The sequence below is a fragment of the Ursus americanus genome, chromosome 28, assembly GCF_024610735.1.
Source record: "Ursus americanus isolate L20-20 chromosome 28, mUrsAme1.1.p, whole genome shotgun sequence".
NCBI classification, from domain to species: domain Eukaryota; kingdom Metazoa; phylum Chordata; class Mammalia; order Carnivora; family Ursidae; genus Ursus; species Ursus americanus.
Window position 1 is genome coordinate 11,280,702 of NC_142154.1, and position 26,267 is coordinate 11,306,968.

The following is a 26,267-nucleotide window of genomic DNA, read 5'->3' on the forward strand; positions in this document are numbered from 1 at the left end:
ACTGCCCAGGGGTCCCGGGGAGGGTTTTCAGCCCAGAATCTGCCCCCTTCGTTATGAATGACCCTCACGCACGCGCATCGAGTAGCCCTTTCTCTCGAATTCTGGTTGGCCACACTGAACCGCCAAGAGTTTTTGCCACGTGTCGGTGTGTTGGGGTACAGCGAGAGGACGCACACCTCCGTCTGCTAATGCGTTTACCTCCAGGCTGGCTGGCCCCCATCTCGCTGGCGCAGAGGCGGCCGCTCCAACCCGGCCCGCGGTGCAGGATGAAGCGCTTCTCAGGATCATGCAGCTCAAGGCTCTGTGTTCCATATTCATGATGAAATGCAAATTTCCATGCTCACGGGCGACCAGCAGCAGGGTACTGGGCAAGAGTTCCAGCTGGTGAAGCTGAGGGTCCTGAACAAATTCCAAACCCAGAATATTCTCTGGCCAAGCGCCCTAGCATTTTCATCTGATGGTGAACGGGATTTTTAAATTTTCAATCCTGTGTGCCCTGGCTTCTGCATAATCGGTTCTTGTGCGCTGGTCGGGTGCCAGCGGGCCCCGCTGCCTCCACGGCGCCTCCCCTCTGAGTTATTCCAACCCCGGCTACGACTGCGACAGATCGAGAGAGAGAGAGAGAGAGAGAGAGAGAGAGAGGCCTACGGGTCCTCACAGTTTGAGCCACGGGATAAGATGTGCGTGTATGTTCGGACTCGTTTTGTCCCTTCCAGTCTGGTTCTTCCTGCCAATGCCGGGAATCCCGCGCTCCCTCTGGGAGCCTGTGTAAGAGCTGGGTTCTAGAAAGTTCTCCCTCCTCCTTTGACCTTCTCCTTCAGCTTGGACTGGTTACATGCTCCCTCTCTGGATTCCTCCCCTCGCTAGCCTTTCAGCTTACCCTCCTCTCAAGCTCCCAGGGTCTGCGTGGCCCTCTCCCTTCTCCGCCCACCCACCGCCTCACTCAACCCCTCCTGCTCTGAGAAAGCAGGGATACGAGCCCTGGTATACACTCCCCGTGTGCCAGGCCCCGTCCTATGTCCTTTATAGGAATTAACTCGCCGAATCTCCAGACAACCCTATGGGATCTCCCCACCTTAGAGAGGAGGAATCAGAGGCTCAGAGAGGGTAAGTGACTTGCTCAAGGTCACAGGGCTAGGAAAGGGGAGAACCCCGGGGTGTGGCCTGGCTTAACGGTGCTGCTTTTCTGCCTCATGACACTTGGTGTTAAGAGCAGGCCCAGACAGGGCAAAATGGACCTGGGCGTGCATCTTGGCCCTGCCCTGCTAAGGACCCTAGGCTGATCAATTCATCTCTGAGCCTCTGTTTCTTTGTAAAATGGGCATGCATTTGTTTCTGACTCACTGCATCGCTTTAAGAGGTGAAATGTGATGACAGCTGGCGGGAACCTGGCCCCATGTAAGTCTTGGTCCTCTCTGCAGAGCCATCACTCTGGCCCTGGGCTGTGCGAGCAGGGGACGTGCGGGGAGGGCGGCAGCCACAGTCCCAGCTCTAGGGCTCCTAGACTGACGGGGGGCAGCCGACATGGTCTGAGGCTAGCCCCCCCAATCTTGCGGCCCCCACCCCCTTCGGCCATCATCTGTCCCCAAAACTATTCCAGCCTCACAGGGGCAAGAACACTTGAAGCCCTCAAGCCCCCTAAGGAGAAAAAGTAATTTAGGGAAGTAGAGAGCTTGTGTTAAATGGCTTCACCTTCCACAAGCATCCGCAAATCCCCTTGCACGCGCACGTGGGCCAGCTGCGTCCAGGCGCATGCAGCCGAAGCGGCCGCCCCGCTGAGGCCACCCCTCCTCCCCTCCACCACTCTACCCCTCCAAAGGAGCCAGTCTGTTCAGAAAGCAAATTCCAACACGCAGTCCGAAAGAAAATAACAAAACGAAAAAAACCCAAACTTTACTTGCATTTAGCCGTTAATAAATAATTTACAGTATGTACATGCGGTGACACTCCACACAGGTCACAGACACAAGGACGCAGTGAGGGGTCCCCACTTCCAAGCAGAACGCGACCAAACACAACCAAAATAAAGTGCTTCACTTTTTACTTCCAACATAGGGACCATCTAAAAACCAGCAGGGCGGGCTGGGCCGGGCCTTCCACCTTCCTGCCCTGGGCTGGGCAGAGAGAGGGGACCTCTCGGAGGGGAGGCGGGGAGCCTCCGGGGCCAGTGTATGAGAGGTCCCTGGGGAACAGCAGAAGGGCTGCCTGGAGACTGAAGGGCCAGGACAGTGCGGGGCTGTGGGAACCGCCCTCCTGCCCCTTCTCGGGAGTGGAGCCGAGCCTGGTGTTGGTCCCTGGGTTCTCTGGGACAGCAGCAGAGGCGGGACTGGTTCGGGGCTCCTCGGATGGGCAGCCGGGGCTGACGGGAGGTGGGCGCCAGGGCTCTCGGCGGCGGCGAGCCTCTCCTGGCTGTGTGGCCATGGGCTTAAGGGGGGGGACTAGAGGGACGAGACCAGCCAGGGACACTCAGGGCTGAGAAGCTTGCAGACCCTGCTCCTGTCCCCAGCCTGCAGACGTGGGCGGATGGGTGGGGAGTGGGGGTCCGGGGGCAGGCGAGGAGAACGGAGGGGCTCAGGGCAGGCCAGCTGGCCCTGTCCACGGCGCCTCCTGCCCACGCCCTACGGCCCAAGCTCCCCTGCCCAGGGGCTCTTGCCACCTGCTGGAGAGAAGGGGACAGAAATCAAGGGGTCGTTCTGTTTAGACAGTTAGAAATGAGGACGTGAGCTCCTAAGCACAGTGGAGAACGGGGAGCGGGGAGGGAAGGAGCCAGAGAAGAGCATCAGAGCCCGTGAGTGGCGCACTCCAACCTGTACTCAGCACCGCTGCCCCAGCTGTGGGCTCCGAGGCAGGGGCCTGAGCAGGGTCACCTGAGCAGGGACAGGGCAGCCAGGCTGCACGTGGGAGTCTCACCTCGGCTCTCGGGCAGGAAGGCACCAGGCGGGCACCACCTTTGGGTCAAAGGATGACAATTTGCTGAAGATGCTGAGCAGCGCCCCCCCCAGTCGTCCTAAGGCCCAAGGGGAAAGGAGGCCCTGCCTGGGGGGGTGCGGCCTCGCGGATGCCTCAGCCCCTCAGCTTAGTGTGTGCGAGTGTGCTCCTGTGAGTGTGTGTGCGTGTGGCGGGTGCGGGCAGCAGTCAGCTGGGCCTGTTTCAGTGCATTGCAGGGGTGGGGGGGGAGGAGCTCGACTCTGATCAATCCCAGTGTCTCTGGTGGGGTGGGGCTTCGGCCTGAGGGGCTCTGTTTTGCACATTCACACTGCGGGGCGGGTGGAGGGGAGCGGCTCCCTGTCTCACACAGCTCAACTGTCACAAACATCACAGCACCAATCACCACGACCTCTCACACCCCCCCAAAGGAGGGGGCGGGGTGGGGGGGAAGGCCACCCCCTGCCCCAGCCCTTGCCAGCGGACAGCCCAGGGCAGCTCTGAGGTAACCGTCCACAGCCTGCTGGCCAGCAGCTGCCTCCGCTCCTGACCCCTGCAGACACTGCAGGGCCCCCCTGACCTCCTCCCTCCCCCCTCCACCGCCCCAGCCCTCCCACGGCGCCCACCGGCTGGGGGACAGGCAGCAGCCCTCCTCTGCCCTAGGCGGCCACAGCCTCCAGGAAGGCGGGGAGCAGGGCGAGGAGCAGCAGGCTGCCCAGCAGGGGCCGGGGGGCGGGGGGCAGCCCTGTGGCGGCCGCCCGGCCCGGTGGCTCCCGAGTCCTCTCGTACAGGTGCAGCCTGTCTTTGTTGGAGTGCAGCATCTTGACGTCCTCCAGGGCGTAGTACGCGGCCAGCGTGAAGTTCACGTCGCCCGTGGTGAGCAGGTCAAAGACACAGGCCTGGTAGTAGAGGTCCTCCACGGGCAGCTTCTCCTTGCACTTGGCCACTGCCGTCTCGTACGGGAAAGTGTCCGGGGCCGCGGGCGCAGGGCTGGCGGCCGCTGGCCTGCGGGGGCCGGGGCCCTCGGCGTTGGCGCGGAAGGCCTGGAAGTCGATCTGTTGGTTGAGGGGACAGCCCCTCAGGCAGAGGTAGAGGCCCTGGCTGTCCCGGTCCTCCACGGCGTTGACCACCTCCTCGGGCATGCGGACTGCGAAAGTCAGGTAGCGGCCCACCTGGCGCACCACGATGGTGGTGCCGATGTACTTGGCCTGGATCTCCACGTGCTGGCCCGACACCTTCTCCGTGATCTTCAGGCTGTTGGCCCCGTGCTTGTCCCCGCCGTTCTTGGAGCCGTCGGCGAAGGCGGCAGGGAGTTCGTCCATCTCAGCCTGGTACACCTTCTGGTCCACGCACTCCTGGAAGTTCTTGAAGATGATGGTGAGCTGGTGGGGGTGGGGGGAGAGGATGGAGAGAGGGGGTTAGCGGTGCCGAGATGGTGGTGGTGGGGGAGGCCGAGCCCATGCCGGCGATGCTGGGGACGGACGGGAGGAGCCCCCACGATGCCCCGAGCTGTCCCTCCCCATTTTGGTCCCCTTTGGGTGGCACCTGCATTATTATGCATGTAATATTTTTCTTTTAAAACAATTTGTTTTACTCTAGGACACAGGGGGAAAAAGGAGAGAGAGACAAACCAAGAGACAGACTCTTAACTATAGAGGACAAACTGATGGTTCCCCGAGGGGAGGTGGGGGGATGGGGGAAACAGGTGATGAGGATGAACGAGCACGGAGTAACGTATGGAATTGTTGAATCCCGATAGTGCACGCCTGAAACTAATATAACACTGTGTGAACTACGCTGGAATTAAAATCAAACACTCGGTTAAAAAAAAAAACCAACTTGTTTTATTAAAAAAAAAGAAAAAACACAACTGACTTCGAAGGGGAACTTTAGATCACTACCCTAAATAGAAAACCAGCTCATTTACTATATATAGACCTGGACCATAAAAAGAAAAGCACAGCTAATTAAAAATAAAAATTCATTATCTATTGTCGTAAGCTGAGTAATGGCCCCCAAGATATCAGGCCCTAATTCCTGGAACCTGTGAATGTTACCTTCTATGCAAAAGAGACTTGGAAGACGTGATTAGGGTAAGGACGCCAGATGGACAAGTTATCCTGGATTAGCTGGGTGGGTCCTAAATAGAATCACACGTGTCCTCCTAAGAGGAGGCAGAGGGAGATGGGGCCATTGAAGACGGGAAGGCTCTTTCCACAGAGGCAGAGACTGGAGTGGGGTGACCACAGCCCAGGGATGCGGGCACACCCAGAGGCTGGAAGAGGCACTGGACAGATTTCTCCTGGGAGCTTCTAGAAGGACCGACCCTCCTAACACCTTCGTGTAGCCCTGAAAGACTCATTTCAGATTTCTCGCTCCCAGAGCTTACAAGAGAGTCAATTTCTGCTTGTTGGAAACATGGAGTTGGTGGTATTTGTTACGGCAGAACAGGAAACTAATACGGTCCACAACCACCTAACACAATCTCTCAAGCCGCCTGCAGACCTGCCACCAAATGCCTTTAAAAGGGCTCTAAGCCACTGGCTGAACATAGCAGCAGGTGGACAAGGACAGACTCCCGCTCACAGAACGAACGAGCAGGCAGAAGCCGGCAGAGGCCACTGTGGCAGGGCTGCCCTGAGGGGTCACCCAGCCAGGCCTCGAGATGAGCAGGGGGAAGAAGGAGAGGAGGAAGGCACCAGTCAGAAAGGAAGACGGGGGGCTCCAGGCTGAGCACGCAACCCTGGCCAGGGAAGGAGCAGGGAGGCTCATGTCCGTGGGTGTCTGCAGCCGGGGGTGAGGGGCTGGGCTGAGCTGCTGGAGGAGACGCTGATGGCGGGGCAGCTCCACTGGTAACCGTCCTCCTGAGAACCACGGACGCAGGCAACCTTGCTGCCTCTTCTAGTCCTGTGGGGCGCTGCAGGGGAGGATGACGTGACCTCCCATTTATAGTGGAGAAATTCAGGCTCAGAGAGGTCAAGTGACTTGCCCAAGGTCACACAGCCAGCAAGAGGTAGAGCGGAGTTTAGTCTCTTGGTTTCCAGCCCCTGGCTCTTTTCGGCCACAAGCCCACAGGGTGGGAGGCCTGGGAGAAGGACGGGAGACAAACAGCCTGGGGAGCGAGTGTGTTTCCCCTTGTTATCCTGGGTGAAGGGCCGGGCTGCTCTTTCCCCCATAATCCTAACTAGGAAGACTGCACGGGCCGGAGACGAGAGTCACATCTGGGGGAGAGACAACCACTCTCCTTCGTTCCTCTTCCCAGGTGCCTGCTTTTTACCACTGGTGGCTTTAAGGCCACTGCCCCCCAACCAAGGGCAGCTGGGACCTGAACTCTAGCCTAAGGCCAGGGAGGGAGCTAGGGTCATGGGGCAAGAGGGCACCCAGGCCTTTTGGGGCCCCCTGCTAAGCCCCCACCCCCTAACCTGTGCATTGCCCTCACCCCCCTAGGCCATCATTCCTAGAACTTGTCCCCTGCCCCCAGCGGGGGGGGGGGGGCTAGCCAGCCATCTAACGGGATTCCTGAGGGGTACCATACCTCCTCAGAGGCTCTGCAGGCTGAGGGGGCCCGGGCAGGGGGCTGCTGATGACATGGATGTCTTGGCCATGACTGTACTTTGTGCCTGGGCGCCCCGGGCAATGTGGCAGTGGGAGGGGCACAATGAAGGCCTAGGGCAGCCCTTGTGGTAGAGGGCCGGCTGCGTGAAGTGCTAAGGGAGTTTCTGGCCCAGGCGTGCTAGAAACAGCAAGCAGGTCCTACAGGCAAGGGGAGGTGGGAGAGCTGTGAAGGACCTCGTCTCAGGCCCAGGGTCGGGAAAGGCCCGGGCCCAGGATGGGGTCTGGGTCCCGGCCACAGGCCACGCAGTGTGGCTACAATTCGGGAGGTGTGCGGGTGGCTAGGGGCACAGACAGGAGGTCCAGGGGGAAGCAGGCAGGGAGTGGTCTCAGCCTGGAGCCTCAGGAGCAAAGCTGAAGTTCTACGCTGAGCAAAACCAATGGGGTATCGAGGGCCTGGCCGGTGGTGTCCAGGCCTGTCTCATCACCGCTCACACTGGTGAAGCATAGGGGTGACCGGGCCGGGAGTAGGCAAGGGGCCTGGACCTTCAGAGGGAAACCCCCTACTCCCCTGATACTCAGAGAACGGAGGATGAGAGGCCACAGTTGGAACTTTCGGGGACTCCAAACTCTTGGGCCTTTGCGCGCCCCCTCCTCCAACAAAAATACTAAAATTACATTTTGTGACCGCACTGGTGTCAAGACTAATACAGTCGAGGTTGGATGATGCTGCTGTTTCCTTCTGACTTTAAAACAAATGAAAGCTTTTTCGTGGGTCCCTGGAAGTCTTGGGGCTCCTGGCCCTGTGCCTGTGGGGCCTGGTCAGGACAGATGGGGACACATTCTGCTGTCCACACGGGATACGAGGAGGGAATGGTGCTCCGAAGCTGGAGGCCGGGGGGCCTGCCAGAGTCCAGGGAGTGCTACCCTGGGAGGCCCGGGGTGGGCACAGCTCCTGGGGCACTGGACTCGATTTCCCCATCTCTCCCTGTGAGGCTACTGCCCGGTCCTGGGAAGCAGTGCACCCCTGGTTTGCTGTGGGATATCACAGGTGGCCCCAGCCCCTCCATCCTGCTTGGAGCCCTACCTGTCGGACCCCAGAGGCCTGCCGCTACCCTGCCATCCATCCCTGGCCGACAAAAATGGCCACTTTTAGCTCCATCTCCTGCCCCATCCCACAACGCCCGCCCCGATGTAGAGGCTGCCTGTGGGGGGCCGGGAGGTGCAGCCAGGGTGGTCTGGGCAGTGGGTGGTCCTGCCACTGGGGAGGGGGTGAGCGATGAGGGGCTCCGGTGTCCCTGCCTGGTGTGCTGGGGCGCAGGGGGGCGGGGGGGGGGGGCTGCTGGTTTCCAAGTGCCATCAGTCTCCTGGAACAGGAAAGGCTGGTTTCCCTCTAACCGTCATCTCTTGTGGAGACAGGCTCCTGGAAGGCTGACAGCACCAGTGCCAAGGACTCAACCACAAGTAACAGCATGAAGGGGCCTGTCGAAAGCCGGGCGGCTCGCTGCCAGCTGGGCCACGGGTGCGGCTGCCACTCCCGTCTTTGCCACCCCCCTCCCCAGGGGGGCCCCACGCCCCTCCGCCGCACCAGGCCCCTGGCGCTAGAGGCTGTATCCACACAAGGGGGCCGGAGAGTCCAAGAGCCTTGTCCTCAAGGGGCTCACACTCCAGGGGGGTGACAGACCAAGGAGATGAGTTAGGTGGTGGGACAGATGGATGGTAAGTTCTGGGTGGGACCAGCAGGGGGCAGGGGAAGGCAGAGGCACGAGTTCCTCTCCTCCCAGAGCCTCGGTTTTCTCATCTGTACAATGGGGTGCTCTGGGTGCAGCTGGAGGGAGGGTGGTGGAGCTGGGGGCTGGGCACAGAAGGAAGTCCCACGGAGCCGGGAGGCTGGCTAAAATGTCAGCTTGGACTGGAATACACGACATCTTGATCACCTACGAGAACGGAGGGATGGGCACGACTGGATAATGCCCGGATCCTGAGAAACGAGCCAAGGCCCTTTGGGGCAAGGGGAGGATGGAGGGCAATGGGTTCGGGTGGGTAGAAGAGGCTGGCAGAGGGCTCTTTTGGGGGGGCACAAAAGCCTGAGATAAGAGCCCCTTGGCTTCTCCTGCTTCCCCCAGGGCTCCAGGCTACCCTCCCGTCCCTGTCTCTGCCCTGGTCTTCCGCTCCTGTCCTTCGGAGGCGAGCTCTGCAGAAGGGCTTGGAGGAGCCCCCCCCCCCGCCCCTGGCGCTCCGGGCAGAGCATCCTGCACCCACACAAGCACCCCTCTGCCTGCCTTTGCCCTCCACGGGAGTGGCCAGGAGGGAGGAAGCACGGGCACAGAGGCTGGCACTAGAGAGGTGTTTTGTAAATGTCTGCAGAATCGATGAATGAGCACAGCCGACGCGCCTGCGCAGTGGAGGCCTACAGGAACAGGCGCGGGCAGGCCAAGGGCGCTGGAAAGCCGCCACTGGTGTCTCTCACCCGGGGAACCCGGTCTGCCCGGGGGCCCGAGACTGAATTGGCCACAGACACGGACCCCGTTGCGCCTGGGTCTCCGGGGGCCGAGCCTCGTGCTGCCTCCTGGCCGGTGGGGAGGTAACAGAAGGCCGCTGGGCTCCCGGCCTGCTGGGAAGACAGAGGTGACCCTAGGTCACAGCAGAAAGGGGCTGAGTCGGCCGAGCCCTGCTGGGGAGCCCCATGCTCTCTGGAGGCTCCATGCTGGGACAGGAAGAGAGCTGCTCCTGTCCGTGATTGGGCACTTCCACTGGCAACAGGGCCCAGCAGGGAGCCTGGAGCAGAGTGAGCCTTTGAAGAACACACTCAAGGGACTGGATCATTCCATGCGTTTTGGGGACAGCATCTCTGGGCTCAGGGTCCCAGGGTGTGCCAGGGAAGAGCTGAGGTTCGAAGCCCGGGCATGTCACCCCAGCCTGTGGAACCCGATGGGATGTGGCCTAAAGGCTCTTGCCCCACCCTGTCCCCTCCCCCGCCTCCCCGGAGTCTGTGGGAGCAGCAGCCCAGCCTCGCAGGTCACAAACCACAGTTCCTCCCAGGTCTGTGCTTGGCTCTGTTATCACATCTGGTGCTCACACCAGCCTGGGTTAGGAGGGACAGGCTTCTAAGGTCCACGTCTCTCTCATACCCTCAGACTTCCCTGTGTGCCCCTGCCAGGGTGGGACAGGGAGGCGGGGTCCCCTCCCGCAGTATGTTTGCTGCTGGATTTAGAAGCTGCAGCCTCAGGCTCCCGGCGTTCATTTATCTTGGCTCTAGGGAAGGAGGGAGGTGGGTAGGTGGAGGGGCCCCAGGGAAGGCGGCTGGGTCCTTGACGTGGGCCCCCCCTCCCCACTCTGCGGAGGGCTAAGAGGGCGGACAGGGTGGAGAGAGCGCTGGCCAGAATTCTGCTGCTCACTAGGCTTCACGGCCTGGTGCCAAGGGCCTGCGAGGGTGTCCACGGGGCAAAGACACTCTTGTTTCTTATCCTGCAGCTGGGCCCAGAAAGAGACCCTCTGGAGGCATGCAGGGGCCACCAGAGCAGAGGCAGATGGCAGGAATTTTCCTGGCTGCCAGGTCACCTCGCTGTCCTCCTGTGGGATGTGGAGGGACAGGAAGGAACAGAAACGCCCTTTGTGGACCAGCCTGGCGCTGCCCAACGTGCCGCCTTGCAACGTGCTTTTGCTAGGAAAACAGACCCACTGCCAACCTGGAACCCCCCGGGGGGTCTGAGGTGGCACATGGGTCCCCATCCCCTGCACTCTGAGAGCCCACCAGCCTCCTGGCCTTGAGGCTGCGCCTTCTGGCTCAGTCTGAATAGGAGGTCGTGAGAGACCCTCCCGGAAGCAGGTAGAGGAGGGAGAAGATGGGGGTGTCCAAGTGCGTGGGCCACGGGCCACATCCGTGGCTGCGGCCCTGTGAGCAGAACTTGAGTCCTGCCACCCAGAGACTGAGGCCTTCTGGGGTCAGAAGACGACCAGCTCTCCGCGGCCTCTGGGGCTCCGGACGGGGACTGCCTCTCACGGCAAACGAGAACATGCCCGTCTGCAGAGCCACCAGGCCCGGGTCAGAAGCTAGCTCCGTGTTCCCAGCCCACTGCACTCTGGGCGGAGAGGCACATCCCACTTTGGGGATGTGTCAAAGGGAGCTGCCCCAGCCAGACAGGGCTGGCCTGAGGGAGGAGGGAAAAGCTGCATGGGTGGCCCCTGGGAGGCTCAGTAAGCTGCTTGTCTATCCTTACTTGTGGCCATCTCCCCGTGTTCCCGGACAGCACGGCCGTTCCACCTTGGGACTGCAGCCTCTCACTGTAGGCATGGGGCAAAGAAAGCGCGGGACGGTAGCCTGCAGCCCTGCTGACCCCAGCAGCATCCTACAGCCCTGGCCTCTAAGCCGGTGCCCCTAACCCCCTCCATGAGCCAGAATCACTGGGGGCTTACAAACAAAACAGAACAAAACAAAACAGAACAAAACAAAACACGAGCCTGACCCCACCCAGAGATCTGGTGTCCTACCAGCCTGGAGGGGGGCCCAGAATCACTATCTTCCACAATCTGTTCAGTTTGTAAATGTGCAGCCACGTGAGAGCCTCTGGGTGGGACTGTCGTCACCTCCAGGGGTGCTGGGGTCACGTGTCCACGGCGAACAGAGTTCGCCCTCCCTGAGGGCGATCATGGAGACACACCTGTAGGGAGGCTTCCCTTTTACCAGGATTTAATACTGGAGTTATACCAAGACACAGTTTGGGGGCAAGAAAAGAATATTCCAAAAGCTTGAAACCAAGTGCTCTGGCGAGTGTTTCTAAAATTTGTGGACAATAACCCCAGAAAGAAACCCCCTTTACCTGGACCCAGCGTTTGCCCAGGTACGCAAGCACGCACGCACACAACCGGAACTAAGCTTCCTAAAATGCGTACCCTTCCCGCGCACAACGCATTTGCCACCTGCCTTTCTCATCGGTGCGAGGTTAGGCCATCCTGCTCTACCCTGCCCAGCTGAAAATAAAACGTGACACGTGTATGCCAGTTTCTGACCCTGGAAAACCAATTTCACAAACCCCCCATGGGCAGCATCCAGCAGTTTGAGAAATACCACACTCTCTGCAACGTGAAGAGGTGGGGAAGGTTGGTTTATCTCAGAACAAAAACCCTCTAGAACATTCCTTTGTAAATAATCAGCCCATTTACTGGAAATAAGACTGTGGGGCGGGATGCAGGCGGTGTCGGGGTCTGGGCCCTGGTGACAGCGGGGCTGCCCGAGCCTCAGCCTCACCCCTTACCTTGCTGGTGGCGGTGGCGGCCGAGCCGGGCAGCACAGGCGTGTTGGTGACCTGCACGTTCAGGTAATTATTGTCGATGAGCGGCCAGGCGCCCTGCACCTTGCAGGTCTGGAAGCGGTCTGTGAAAGTCCTGAGGTGCGGGTCCCCAAAGAGGCCGCAGTGCGTGTAGTTGGGGGCCGCCGAGTGCTTGTGGAAGCTCTTCTCGTAGTGGCAGATCTCGGGGCTGTCGGAGCGCTCCTGGCTGTCGCCCGGCGGTGGCAGGGTGCGCAGGCGCGGCTGCGACGTGGGGCCATCCTTGGAGCAGTTGTACTGGCTCATGAGGTCCTCTATGCCATGGACGGCCGAGTGGTAGGCCAGGTCGCCCCGGCAGGTGCGGGCTGTGCGCCGCGTGCACAGGGCATAGGTGCGCAGCGCCGCGCAAAACTCGGGGGCGTCGTCCGAGGCCGGGGAGTGGCTGCCCGCCGTGGCGCTCCAGAACTCAGAGTTGCACTTGAGGATCTTGCACGGGGACGTGGCTGCGGGGCACAGGAAGGGACAGGTGACGGTCAGGGCCAGAGGGCAGGCTCCGCCCTCCTTACCCTGGGCAACCAGCGCCGCAGGCACACGCGCAGGACATCTCCTCCCAGATGCGCCACCCAGCTGCATGTTCGCGCCCCGATGGCAAATAATCCCCTCAGGTGCACGTGCGGTGTGGAACTGCCCTTCCCAGCCTTCCGCCTGGGGTGACCCCAAGGGGCCAGGCGTGCAGATCTGCCGGCCGCAAGGGCCAGTGGGGGTCCTTCCCACGGTTCCCAGACGGTAAAGCCGAACGGTCAGTGCCTCTGGGCTGCCGGACTCTGGGAGCTGACAAGCCACCCTTGGGCCTTTGACATCTGTTGACACTGTCAAGCTATCCCCAAGCATTTTGGCAACATCAACAGAAATGTGGCTGGGAATTAAGCCCCACGATGTGTCCTGGGCTCCGCTACTGTGTGACCTTGTACAAATCACTGGACTTCTCTGTGCCTCCTTAGATTTACCTAGAAAATGAGTCATACTAGTGTGTGCCTTATGAGGTTGGTCAGAGTGGTAAAGGACCAAGAATGGCACTGACTAGAGCAGAAGGTCAGTGAACGTTGGCTCGTATGATTACTCTATGAGCTCTGGTCACAGAAGGCCTGGTTCCGGTCACCTTGTCTGCAAAGCAAGGGCAGCTCCCCTCTTGGTCTCCATTGCTCCATCCCTCCCTCCTCTGTCCTGCTCAGGAGAGCATGCTGGGAAGCAGCTGAGAGCCATAACCTTAGATCTGCCTTAATTCGTGTTTTTTAAAAAAGTCACTCGCAAGCTTTGAGACCTTAGTAACAATGAGCTACAAATGACCATGCCTGCAAACTGTGGCTTTAATACACCGAATCTTGTACCTGGACACGTGGAGCCTGCCCTTTCCTAGCCACCCAGATTCTTTTGCACAGTCCCTAGTGACTTCAGTGGCCAGGCATGCAGACCGGCAGCAGGAAAGAAGATTCTACACAGGCTCCAGGAGCAAAGGGGCTGGCAGACGAGCTGGGAGGCCTGGCCTCTGGGGTTGCAGCCCAATGCTGGAGTGATCGACAGCAGGATGGGGCAATAGCTCCAGGCACCCCTGACCGGGCTCCTAGCCTGGCTCGCGAACCCTTGGAAAAGTCAGCTTGCTTCCCTGGTGCTGGCTTTTTACCTCCAAAATCAAGTTGCCAATAAAGCCAGGGGCAGAAATACGTAAGGGCAGGCTAAGAATCATCTCAGCAGCTGCTCTGTGCCCGGACACCTGGATGGCCTATCTCTTAGAGATCTACTCCCATCTGCGTGGAGCTGAAGCTGGCCCGCCCAGGTCACCCACCTGGGCACGGGGAGCCCACGCTTGTCTTAAAATTCAGGCGCCTCTCCTAACTTCCCCTGTATTTGTCTCCACTGCTGGCAAACGAGGTTGTTTCGGGGTGAGGGGGGGTCTGGGTGGACATTTTTTCTTTTGAGAAGTTACATATTTACTTCAATGTGTATTAGGAAAAATAAAGCAAATTTGATATAAGGGGTACAGATTTTCCATTTTCATAGCTTTATTTTAAGTTGAAGAAGCGTGCTGACTTAAGCAGATTTGGTTAATATGAGGGGGTAATTAACTGCCATTTAGAGGCACCTGGGGTGAACAGGCACTCGTTGAGACCCCCCTCCCTCTCATGGTCTCCCTCCCACAGAGGCGTGCTCCTGGGGGCAGGTGTCCCTTGAAAGGCAGCTAGAAGATTCTCTGGCCCTGCTGTCTTCAGATTTCACCAAACCCATAGAAGACACCCAAGGCCCAAGCGACCCTGCGAAAGGCTAATGTGGCCCGTGTGGGAGAAGGTGAAGGCGCCCCTCGTGGTGGAGGTGTGAGTGGAGGGGGTGCTGTGCAGAGGAACACGGTACAAAGGCACTGGCTGGGGGGCCACCAACTCTCTGTCTCTGGTCGGCTGCCCCCACGCGCGGCCAGCTCAGGCAGCCTCACTGATTCTGGGCGCAGGGGGTGCTGACCTGCGATGCTGCTTTCTCAGAATCGTGGCGTTCAGGATGTCAGAGAAACTGATCTGAGTGGGACACGGGCCTGTGCCAAGTGGCAGCCACCCGGGCTGTGCCCACCGCCCACAAGCCCACCAGCCTCGGGAGCCCTGCCTGCAGCCAGGCTCGGGTCCCTCTCTGGAGCTCAGCATGCCCAAAGGGGAGAAAGGCCACCACCTGTCCCTTTATGACCAGATGGCGGCAACCCAAGCAGGAGCTGTGTTGGCCTCAGCTCTGCCAGAGCAGACCCAGGACAGCAGACAGCGAACTCACAGTTACTAACTCTGTCTCGGGCTGGTGTTGGCTCGGCCGGCCCTCCCGGCGGCCCCAGGGCCAGGCCCCACTGCCCTGCCCGCCTCCCCGAGGGGCACCCAGGCTCAGCTGGCTGCTTTTCTGGCCCCAGGTCTCCGGGAAGAAGCTGAAGCAGGGTTTGCATCTGGCCTGTTAGGACCTAATAGCCCAGGCCGAGGGCAGTTCCACGTCATCATACAATTAGCACATTCATGATTGCCTCCGCCTGTCAGCCGCTGAGCGGTTCAAGGGCACACTTCACCACCTGTGACCTTCAGCCTCTCCCTGAGGACCCCTCCTGCAAGAGTGCCCCACCATACCCGCAGGCCCGTGGTCCAGTAGACCAGTTCCCAGGGGCCGCTTTTCGGGGTGTGCAGCGGCTCGAAGGCAGGGGTCAGGAATGGGGCCTAGGGCAGGACCAGCCTGCACACAATGTGGGGTATACAGGGTGTCTCACTCCTGACCCCCATTTATGGCTCTATCCCCACCCACGGGCAGCTCCACAGGTGGTGATAGAGTCTGATGTCTTCACAGCCTTGAAAAGGCTCAGAGCAGTGTCCCAGCGGCAGAGCTCTCCAGTATGTCTGGGGTTCGTGACTGAAATCCTACAGAGGTGCCCTGAAAGGGGGTCCCTCCCTGCTCTGGGGTCATCAAGTGGGATCTGCCAGCACAGATGTGGCTGGCCCTTAATCCTCTGTTCCGAGCAGCGCTCTTCACACGTCCCCGTGCACACCGACAGCCCCGGCTGGGTCAGCAGGCCTCAGTGAGCGGAGGCTCTGCATTTCTGCCAGGCTCCCGAAGGAGGCCCATGTTGCTGGCCCACAAGCCACACTTCTTTAGAGTTAGGCTCAGTAGTCTCGAAAGGGCCAAGTTAGCACCTGCTGGAGCCCCACCAGTCTGGAGTGTGTGAATGGGGCATTTCCTTTGGGGGTGGGAGGGGGCTGCAGAGGGGGTAAAGAGGGAGGCGGCTTTCCCAAGGGGCAAACCCAGCAGGGATGCAGCTGGCAACCCTGAGCAGTCCTGCCCCCCCAACCCCCCCGCAGGCCCTCAGCCCTTGGAGACTAGGCCTTTCATCTCTCAGTTCCAACTCAGTGGGGCTCTTTCACTTGCTCCCCTCCCCCTCTCAGAGCCTCCCGAGAGTGGTGATGGCAGCTCCGCCCACCACCCCCAGGGGGTGACCGAGGTCATTCTGGGGCTGCCCTTGCACCCAAGAGGTAGGCTTTCCACCCCAGGCAGGGTCCACAGAGGGGTGAACTCCTCCAGCCCCTCACTCCCCGAAGTCCTGCTGATCCCATTTCTCGGCCATCTGGAGAATGCTCCCAATGTTATCACCCAGGACTAGGGACAGACCTGGAGAGGTGTGAAGGTGACACTGGCCAGATGGGGTGGTGGGCAGTGGGCACTGGAGGGACAGTGTCTGGCTCGAAGTCCCGCTCTGTCCCCTCTGTCCCTGTAGGAACCTGGCTCTGCCTCAGTTTCCTTCTCTATGAACTAGAAGTAGCGCCCGTCTTACAGCGTTGCTGAGGGTCAAACGAGAAGATGCTCTTGGTCTGCCTGGGACCCCCGTGGGTGCTCAACAAATGGGGGGCCTGACAAAGGTCTCAGAGAGGGATAAACACCCCCCCCACCCTGTGAGGTAAGAGGTTAGCAGTCACAGGCAGGGACAGGGAGGGGACAGGAGGGGCACTGGACGGGAGTGTCCCTTCCCCCACCTCTCCCTCGTGAGGACGTCAGGGCTCTGCCCTTCCACCTGGATGTGGAGGCGTCCAGTGTGCGTGCAGCTGTTCCGGGCACTGACCACCCCCCCCGCCCCGCACCCACCCGATGGGTCCCGGGCGCCACACTCCCAAGGGCACCAGGGACAACTTCGCCCACCACCTCGCTCGCTGTCTTTCACCAGCGAGGAGGCTATGGACTGAATGTGTCCCCCCCAAAGTCCTATGTTGAAGCCCCAACCCCAGTGTGATGGTACTTGGAAGGGGGGGGCTCCGGGAGGTGATTAGGTTCAGATGAGGTCATGAGGGGACTGGTGTCCTTACAGGAAGAGACACCAGGGCACGGCCTCACACTCGGCCACGTGAGGACACAGCTAGGAGGAGGCGGCCGTCTGCAATCCAGTTAGATGCTGTCGCCAGCACCCGACCATGCCCGGCACCCTGACTTTCAGCTTCGGGAAAGTCTCTCCTCCCCTTCCCGGGCCCTCCTGACTGCCCCCTGCAGAAGCCAGATCACTGGAGACATTCACTTGGCCAGGGGCCAGGAGACCAGGTGGACTCGGCTTCCCCTATTCCACTGTCCCCTCTCCCTGAAAGGACCTGCGATCACTGAGGGGGGACCCGGGCTGGGACGACTCTCCCTGCGCGTGAGGGGGAGAGGGCATGGAGGGGGCGGTTAAGGGAGCTCTCATCGCCTGCTTGGTGCCCCTGGCACACGCCAGCCCCCAGGACCCCATCTGTTCCTCCCGCGGCAGGGCCAGCCTTCTCTTCCACCTCCATCCCTCCCCCCACCTCGTGGCCTCTTCCACCCGGACATTTTCTGGGACATGGAGGAATCAGAAACTTTGGGTCCTGAAGCACAATTCCCACAGGTTCGCCTTTGCTCTTGTTAATGAATAAAGGAACAGACCTTGGGTTGGTTCTGCGACACGAAGAGAAATGAGAGCACTTGCCGGTTCCCCACCCAGAGAGAACACCGGGGCGAATTCAGTGTCAACAAGGGGGCCGGGGACGAGTTTCGTGTCACTGGGCAATGCCATGCGGGAGATTCTCGGGAACGGGGGACCCCACTTTGGGAGGCCGTGCTGGTGGGGAGGGTTTAAAGGTAGGCGCTCTAGGGGCAGAGGCTTGTGGTCCAATGCTAGCTCTGGCGCTCAGTGCTGTGTGGCCATGGGCAGATCCATTAACCTCTCTGAGCTCAGTGTCGCTCTGTGCCATAGAGATGCGTCAGTACCTTCCTCAGTACTTCAGGGACCAGGGGAGCTGATGTAAGCCAACCCTGAGAGCATTGGAAGGAAGCTCAGTGGAAGTCAGTTTTGTGTTAACTTGGCTTGCTTAAATAGTAATCTGTGGGGGAGACTCAGATCTACCTCACAGCTAATGTGTGCTGAGCACTTACTATACACAACACATTGTACAGGTATCTCCCTTAACCCTATGACAGCCCTAGGGTCATCTGCTATGCCCATTCGACAGACAGGCAAACTGAGGCCTGGCGGCATTACATAGCCCCCTTCACTCAGGTGCCCTGATGGAGGAGGGAGGCAAACCACAGCTCTCAGGCCCCAAGCTGCTTTCCCCTCCTCTCTCACCTTAGGTAATTCCACACTCGTGCTGTAGGCCACAAAGACAAAGACAACGAAGAGGGGGCTCTGCCCTTCACGGGGCTGGCGGGGCAGGGGCGGTGCACGCATTCGTGCGGGGGGGTGGGGAGCGCAGGGGGTGCGGCAGGGGTTGGACCCACAGGATATAGGGGCTTCTCCAAAAAAGAAATAATGATGACAATAGTGACGCCCCGATATTCCCTGGCCTGTGTAGACGGCAGACCGCTTGAACAGCAGACCCAGCTGCTACTCTAAACGGCGGGCAAGAATTATCTTCATTTGATACGTGCGCATGCGCCTGGTTCACACAGCCAACAGGCTTTGGGGGGCTCTTTTCTATGCTTTTCAAAGTGCGTGTGCCCTACCTTTCTGGGGACACCAGCTGAGAAGGGTCCAGGTCCTGAAATTCCCAACAGCGAGATGTGTTTTCTTTGACCACGCCCAGTTCCTGACGTATGACCATTGCCATCCCTCGGTTCTCGGGGAAGTGACCACCCCTTAAATGGACAGTGAGCCCTCGTTTAAGGTTCCCGTCCAAGCACTCCCACTACAGATGGGGGAGCTAGAGCTCAGGGTGGGGAATGGCTTCCAAGAGGCCAGGGACCAACTGGGGCCAGACTTGAGGGCCTCCCCCCCTTCTCTCCAGGCGTAATGCAGCTCTCCTGGGCCCGGCTGCCTAAAGTGGTCATGCATGAGCCAGCATTTCCTGAGGGTCACACGAAAGGGCTTCGGGCATGCCAGGGCTGGACAGTCCCCACGGGTGGAGAGCCGAGGGGCCCTCGATCCCCCGTTGGAGTCATCCTGCCGCCCCATGTCTACTCCACTAAATCATGGGCTGGAGGCCACCCCAGGTCAGGAACCTGAATGTAACCTGGCCCAGCATCAAAAGGAAAACCTCTCGGCTGCGGTGTCACCTGCCAAGGAAACCACAGAGGGGCTGATTTTTACGGACCGTATCTTAAAAAAAAAAGCACGAGACCTTAATTCCAGGCAGGAAGCCTTGGACTTTTTCTGTTGTGAATGTCCAAGGAAGGAAGCAAGGAGAGGAAAGTATGAGGTTGAAACCAATCTTACTGCAACTCATACAGGCAGGAAGAGGAGATGGGCTTTTCAGGGCGAGCGGCCCTTGGGGCTTCCCGGGGGGGACGAAGGTGACGGCTGCCCCCTCCCTGCCTGGTTCCTGCGGACAATAGAGTGGCCCCTTCTGGCCACCTCTGCAGGGATCCAAGACCGCCAATATGCACGGAGCCAGGAGGTCAAGTCACCTCCATCTCAGTCGCTGCACTCTTGGGCAGGGCGGCTCTGGGGCCTCTCCTCCTGGTTCGTGCAACTGGGGCCGGGACTCCTGGGCTCTCTGTGCCATCGACTTAATCAAGATCACTTTACCTAATGGTCACGTTGTGACCAAACTATGTTGGCCTCGCAAGATGCGCCACGGAGCTTTAGAACCCTGGGGTCAGAGGGGTGCCAAGGGTCACTGGTCACAGGTTTCCACCTCCAGCCAGTCTCCACGGCAGAAAATTTCCCTGTACCATCCCCGCCAGGTGGGCATCCGGCCTCCACCGCCTCCCGAAGACTTCGGGGGCAGGGCTGGCCCCCTGCTCCAGACAGCTCCAGCTGCAGACCTGCGTCTGCCTCCTGGGATACCCAGGATATCCCAGGGCCCTCAGCTCTTGTCTAGAGTTGCACAGAAAAAACTCACATGGGACCACCCTGCAAACACTGACGATGACCCCTCGGCTCTCGCGTGTCGCCTTCCTCAGCCTCTGGAGGCTGTGGGCCTCACTGAAAGGTCTGCGTCATCCATCGACGCCCCAGCTGAGGGGTCCCCTCCTGCCCGCAACACCCGGGAGCAGGGGCTCCTCATCTTCCCCACCCTGCACTCAAAGCACCTTAGCAGATCTGATGCCTTTTTTAAGCCCCCCCCCCCGTGCTCTGCTAGGTCTGCAGGGGAGGCTGGGGGCGTCCACGTGCCCCGGCACCCCGCATAGGTAACATTTCACTTCTGGGGGGAGGTGGGCTCCAGACTGCCTCCTTTGTGGGCTGAGACGTGCCCGCGAGAGCCATCAGAGCCTCACAGCCTGCCTGACTTAATTCCTTTCAATAGCAACCCAGCGCCTCTCGGAAACAGCAAGCCGGGGGCAGGGAGCTCGAGCACCAGCCGTACCCACCCGGGCAGGAGGGAAATATTTATGCCCCCGCGCGGCATTCGCCGCTTTCGGAGACCTCCTTTGAGCTGTTAATCAAGCCCAATCTTTCGGAATAATAGCCTGATTATTACCGCCCTGTTTGCATAACAAAGAAGCCCAATAAAACTTATTTCACTGTGCGCCGAGGGGGTGTGGAGCAACGCCCTGAGAAACGAGTCTCAGGAATGTGGCGAGCCGCTCCACGGCCAGAACCCAGGAATAAAGACAATGCAATTTGCCACCAAGAAAAGCCCAATAGACCAATAAATTACCCGCGTGCAAAGGGATTAGATCGGGTTTCAGTGGCTGTGTAGGAGGGGTGGGGTGAGCCGGGAGAGGGAAAAACCTGCCTCCTCTTAAAGGGGTAAGGCTTGTTTGGAATACAAGCCCTGGGATCGAATTGGTTTTGTCCAGCTGGGGTGGGGGTGGGTGGGTGGCTAGACGGCAACTGCCTGGATTCATTTAACTTGCTGGAAGTTCTGGACCCTACCAGGTGCTTCATGCTGTTCCTGCAACAAGCCTCCAAAGTTCTGGAAAAGCCGAGCAAACACTTTCATGTGAATCCCAAGTCACAACAAAGATGTAAGGACGGAGGGAGAGGGTATGGGGAAGTAGCATTTCAACCAGGTCTGGAAGGGCAAGTGGGATTTGGCAGGTGATGTGGGACAGAGGTCTGGAAGCACAGGGGCCTCGAGAACAGCGGAGGTTGGCTGGAGCTGACATGCTGGTTGGTTGCCGGTAGCAAATGTCACCGAGCTCCAAAGTGCTTTCCTCTGCTGTGTGTGGGGGGCCAGGGGATCCAAAGCCCTTTCCTCTTGTCCCCCAGCTCCATTAGGTTCCACCACAAGGGGCGTTGGCCTCAGGCTGTTTCTATCACCCTGCCCAAAGTACCCTCCCAGGAGACCTGGCCCTGGCATCTCTTTCCTTGGTCCCCCACGCCCCAGGGGTGGCATAGCCTTCCTGCAGTGTGCGTGCCTCTGTGGTCCCTCGTGGCCTTTCCGAAGGTGCTCGCACAAGCACCCAACAATCCCCAATACTATGGTCCCTCTGTGGAAATACCCCAGGTGGTTTTGTTTTCCCGACTGGACCCCAGCCTAAGGATTTCAGACTAGATGTGGCTGATGGTGCGGAGCCCCCGGAGAATGTTCAGGAGGTGCACGGCATGATCAGAATACTATTTTTAGGAGGTGGTGGCTTTAGTCGGGGTAGAAGCAGGCAAAACACTCGCAGAATGGCCTAAAAGAGGAAAGGTCGCCACGGAAGCCTGAGACCTCCTGTTCCTGCCCCCCCCCCCACTCTGGGCCGCGGAGGCATGGGGGCTCACCACCTATCATCCAGCTGTGACGGGGGTCCTGAAGGAGGTGGGGGGCCAGGCTGGGCTTCTGGCTGTGGTGCCTTCTGTCCCTCAACATGGAATCAAGGATGGGGCAGCGCATGGATCTGGTGCAAGGATGTGCACACTGTGGCCTGGCCAGTGTCCTGGAGTCTCCTTGAGTTCCGAGATGCCCGGAACCTGCCCCTCTGTGTTCCTCCCGCAGGAACTGCACCAGATCATCCTGGCATCGAGGGACACACCCAGGTGACAGCCTGGGTATTCTGTCAGGGACAGCAGCCTCTCCCTGACTTCACCCTCAGCAAGCCAGAAGTGATCATCTTTCCTAAAAAGCATTCCTTCCCGGCGCAGCCCAAGATCATCCCAGGAAACCCACCTAGCCAGCCACTCCCTTGAACCCTTGAAGGTATGAGGACCTTTCTTGGAGCTTCCTCCAGGAACTGGCCTATGGGAGAAGGAGCCAGGCAAGAGGACATTTCAGAGAATCTCCACTGACCGAGGAAGGAGTCGGGGGAGGCTGGGGCATGGGGGGGGTGTTTACTCACTGCCCCCCCCATGGGAAGAGGTGGCCCACTGCCACCCACCAAGCTGAGCTGAGGCAGGAGGCACTGTCCCCTTGTCCCACCCAGCCAGGGCCGCTCCGCCCCAGCCACGCATGCCAAGTTGCTGCAAGAAAACACGCCGAGTGCCAAGGAAAAGGGCACACCTCAGCTTGCCAAACTGGACACCCCTCCCCCTCCCCCGCTCCCCCTGGGGCCCTGTGGAGCCCAATCAAGGGCAAACAGGACACAGGACATTCAGAAAGCACCTGTGTGCGCCGCAGGCCTAAGAGGAACCCATGTGGGCCAAGGGCTGAGCCGGGAGCGACATGCCATGCCAAAAGCATCCTGTCTTAGGGCACAGCACTGAGCCACCCCGGGTTCCACAAGGAGGGGGGTTACGGGCGAAGACATCACTGTTCCAATATAATTGAAGCTCTCAGGTGAGCAATTTGGTCTTGGTGCTTTGAGGCATAACCCCTTTTCCTGAGTCTAGGGCTGGCTCTCGTAAAGATAATTTTCCATCCTGGCTCGGCCTCCGGCAGCCCTGGGCTCATCTGCTTGGCCGCTCCAGGTCCAAATTCATTTGAAGTGGCTTTTTCGCCCTCACCGCCGTCTGCAGCAGGCCTCCCTCCTCCACCTTCCTCATGCAGTGGGAGGGCAAAGGCACGCCAGCTGGGCACCGGCCTGGCTGGCACACACATGTGGGAGCCTGTGTTCATGGGACATTCCTTAGCATGGGGAGCAATAATGGGCCCCTTTCTGCAGGGACCTGGGTGCAGACGGATCACTTTAATAGGCGTCTCGGTATTCCGACTGCTTGGGTGAAATGGTGCATGAAATGAATAAATAAGCAAAACCCAAAAGACATAAATCTGACTTGGGAAAATTTGCACAATGACAGCCCTGCCAACTTGTTTTCCTGACCTATGGCTGGGTGGCATCTTCTTCTTTGAAATACTAAGCCAGGGATGGAGCGGGAGCAGAGAGGGCCCTTGGGAAGAGGAAAAACGCTAGGGCCGCAGAAAATGTGGTCACTCTTCCTTCTGCTAGCGAGTATCTCCCAATTTTGTTCGTTATTTTTCCCCTCCTTGAAGCTCATATGCTACATAGCACAAACTCTCATATGCCACGAAACGAACTTAATGAGCGTGTTTATTCAAAATCGGGGATATGGATAAGGGCAGGGGTCAGTGTACTCCCCCTGGCTCTGTCACTAGCTAGCTGTGTAACAGGCAACCTCTCTGACCCTCTGTCTCCTCTTCAGGACAGTGGGAGTGAGAGACGTTCGTGAGGAAGGTGTGGTGATCTCATGAGGTGTTGAATTTAAAGCATTTGGGCAGAGTGCCTGGTATACTGCGGCCACTCAATAAATGAAAAGAGCTTTAAAAATTATTGTGCTCCATTCAAATGATCATACTTTGGAGAGAACAATATAAGCTATTATGTCTCCAGGGATGTGCACAATCTTAAGTAGTGATGGCTGTCTGTGGGAGGTCGGAATTTGGGTTATTTTCATTTACTTATTTATCCTTTTTGGTTTTTAGATTTAAAAATGAGTATTGCTTTAATAACCAAAAAAAGTTATTTTAGAAAAAAGATTGGGGAACTGGGGGACCCCCCCCCCATGGTCTCTGTCTCTTGAGGAAAAAACCAAAACATAAATGCCAAAAACCCAAGGGCCCTACATTTCCCAGGATGGCGTGGGGTGTGGTCAGGGTGTGCAGCAAGGAGAAGGGTATGAAGAAACAGAAAATGGAGTTCTGCCCTAATAAACAGAACTGGTGATTTAGGAGAGAATGAAAACCCAGGACCCACGAAGCAATGAACCTGCGAGAAAGCACAGGTGTCTGCAGTCAAGGGGACAGGTGTCTAGGTCATCGGAGGGATGATGGCACGGGACCCTGACAGACAGCTCTGAACTTGGGCTTTGATTGAGGGGGCATTCCCATTCCAAACTGGGCAGTGGCATGAGCAAGGAAGGTCTGGGGGTTGCCCAAAGGGAAGGTGTTTGGGGTGGTGTCAGTGTGTGGGGGCGAGGCAGGAGTGACTCGGAGCCTGGGGATGTACGAGAAGCCATGGGAATGAAGCTTGGGAAAAACGCAGGGGGCCGGAAGTCAGAGGGTCCTCCCTTTTGGCTGTTCCGAAGAGGGCTATGAGGAGGCACGAGTACCGGAGCAGGACTTTTAGAACAATTCATTTGGGGATGTGTACGGGGGGGGGGGGGGGGGGGAGGTGGGGGGGCGCTGAGAGGCGGGTCTTAGGGTTGGGCAGCTGTTTGTAGCAAGGAGACAGTGGCAACAGGCAGGAAAGGGTGTAGGAAGGAGGCCCAGCCCCAAGCACCTGGATTGAATGGCCAGACCGTGTCACACTCAGGGCTTCAGGGTTCTGGGCAGTCGCTGACAGACTCAGGGCAGGCGCTAGTCCCGGGGGGGGGGGGGGAGGCAGGAGTGGGGGGAATCCAAGGTGAGCCACCATCTTGGTGTGCCCAGAAGTGAGAGGGTTTCTAAGGACACCAGACTTTCAGCTTTAAAACTAGAAAAGTCCGGGGTGTACTAGGATGAGTTGCTCACTCTAGAAGAAACAGAGCCTTCAGTTTTCCGCAGGTAGAATTCAGCCAAGCATGAGAACAGCATGGTAGCTAACCACTCAATCAAAACATAAAGTTGGGGTTCTCTGCCCAGTTCTGTGCAGCGCCTTGCATATTTCACTGAGGAGAGGATTTTTCGTTGGAACCACGTGTCCCCCAACCTATAAACTGGTCCCCACCTTGTCCTCTTACCTCCACAGGGTCCTGGGACCCCCTTTTCCCCATCGCATTCATTGTCCTTATCTGAGCCCATGGATCACCTGTCCCCACTTCTCCTTTGAGCTCTGGGGTGATTGCTAGCAATTACCTGAACCTCGCAGACAGGTTTCCCTTCAACCACAAGACCAGAAATCCTCTCCTTACTCCCAGTTCACCCTCAGGTGCTAAGGGGCAAACCGTCCATGGGATCTTATGTCCCGCCCTCCCTGGGAGCCAAGGCTCTGCTGTGTCACATACCGACCTGCTAGCTGGCTCTGCTGTCCTCTGGCTCTTGCAACCAGACATCACTTCATTCTCTCCCTTTGGGACACCAAGTACCACTGGGAGGACAAAAATGTGGTAAGCAAATTGACTTGCTCGCACATTTCTAAATACCAGCTCTGGGAGAACTTCTCTCATCTCGGTAATGACACAGAGGCACTTGGACACCGCAGAGAGCCTTGGTCTCCCCAAGCCTTAGTTTTCCTCCCGAGGACTAACGTCTCTGTAACAGGTGCGGTTTAAAAGGGAAAGAAACGAGGGGAAAAGACAGGCAATAATCCTTAGAAGAGCAGTCCTCCCACTGGAGCATGTATCAGAGCCCCCAGAGGGCCTGGTGGAGTCCTGCTTGGGTAGGTCTGGTGTGGGCCGAGAACTGGTATGTCTAACCAGCCCCCAGGGGGGGCTCAGCATGCTGGTCCAGGGACCAGATTTGAAGAACCCCCACGCTGGAGTATAGACAGCATCCTTACGAAGTTGACAGGAGCATGTCAACGTATCTACAACCCTTTGAAGGGCTTCTCTTAGAAATCTGTTTTAGGAAGTCACAGTGGTTTCCAAGTTTAAGAAGTATCTATTTACCTGCCCCCCCCGCCACCTGCCCCGCAACTAGACGTGGCCACTGGTCCATCCACATCCACTGTGGGCGCACCATCGTCCAAGACACACCCTTGTAGCCTGAGAAACACCACAGAGCCCTTTCCCACCAGGGGGCTGGGGATCTGCCGGGCCCCCGAGGGCTGCCACTGAGTCGGGACCACAGTAGGCATGCCAGTGTGCCACGGGCACTGAGCGCGTACTTGTAAACACTCTCCAAAGACACAAACCCTCTCAGTCTGCAGAGGTCAAGGCATCTTTCTCCACATAACTATGTCAAATTTAATTTGCACTCCTATGGGTTTACTCCTGGCAGCTGTTCAAGTTAACCAGCGCTGAACAAACTGATTCTTTCACGTGCCTGCTGCAGCCAGATTCCACCTGTCTTCAGTGGGAGAGGCCGAGGCATGCAGGGTCCCTGGTGGTCTCCACGCCTTGCACTTGCCAATGCTTCGTGTTTCTCCAGCACCCACCCGGCCCTCCCTGCTCTCCATCGGACCCGTGGCTTCTATGACTTTAGTCCAGAGCGGCCCCTCTGCCACCGGGTCAAAGAAGAGGACAGTCTGTCCGACTCTTCGTGGCGAAAATGACCCATTTCATCGCTTACTTAAGGAACTGTCTTCTGACCCAGATTCCTTGGGCATGCAAGTTTT

The 26,267-nt window shown here is 58.6% G+C and overlaps 1 protein-coding gene across 2 annotated transcripts in view; it reads right to left on the reverse strand.

Annotated features, from left to right (window-relative positions):
- Positions 1 to 1,856: 1,856 nt before the first annotated feature.
- RGMA (repulsive guidance molecule BMP co-receptor a) overlaps positions 1,857 to 26,267 on the reverse strand; it is a 45,439-nt gene continuing 21,028 nt past the window's right edge. For both annotated transcript variants that reach the window (XM_045813075.2, XM_045813074.2), the window contains exons 3-4: positions 11,733 to 12,247; positions 1,857 to 4,307 (exon numbers count right to left, since the gene is read on the reverse strand). In XM_045813075.2, coding sequence (XP_045669031.2) covers positions 3,585 to 4,307; positions 11,733 to 12,247 — 1,238 coding nt within the window. In that variant the 3' untranslated portion in view covers positions 1,857 to 3,584. The remainder of the gene's footprint in view (positions 4,308 to 11,732; positions 12,248 to 26,267) is intronic.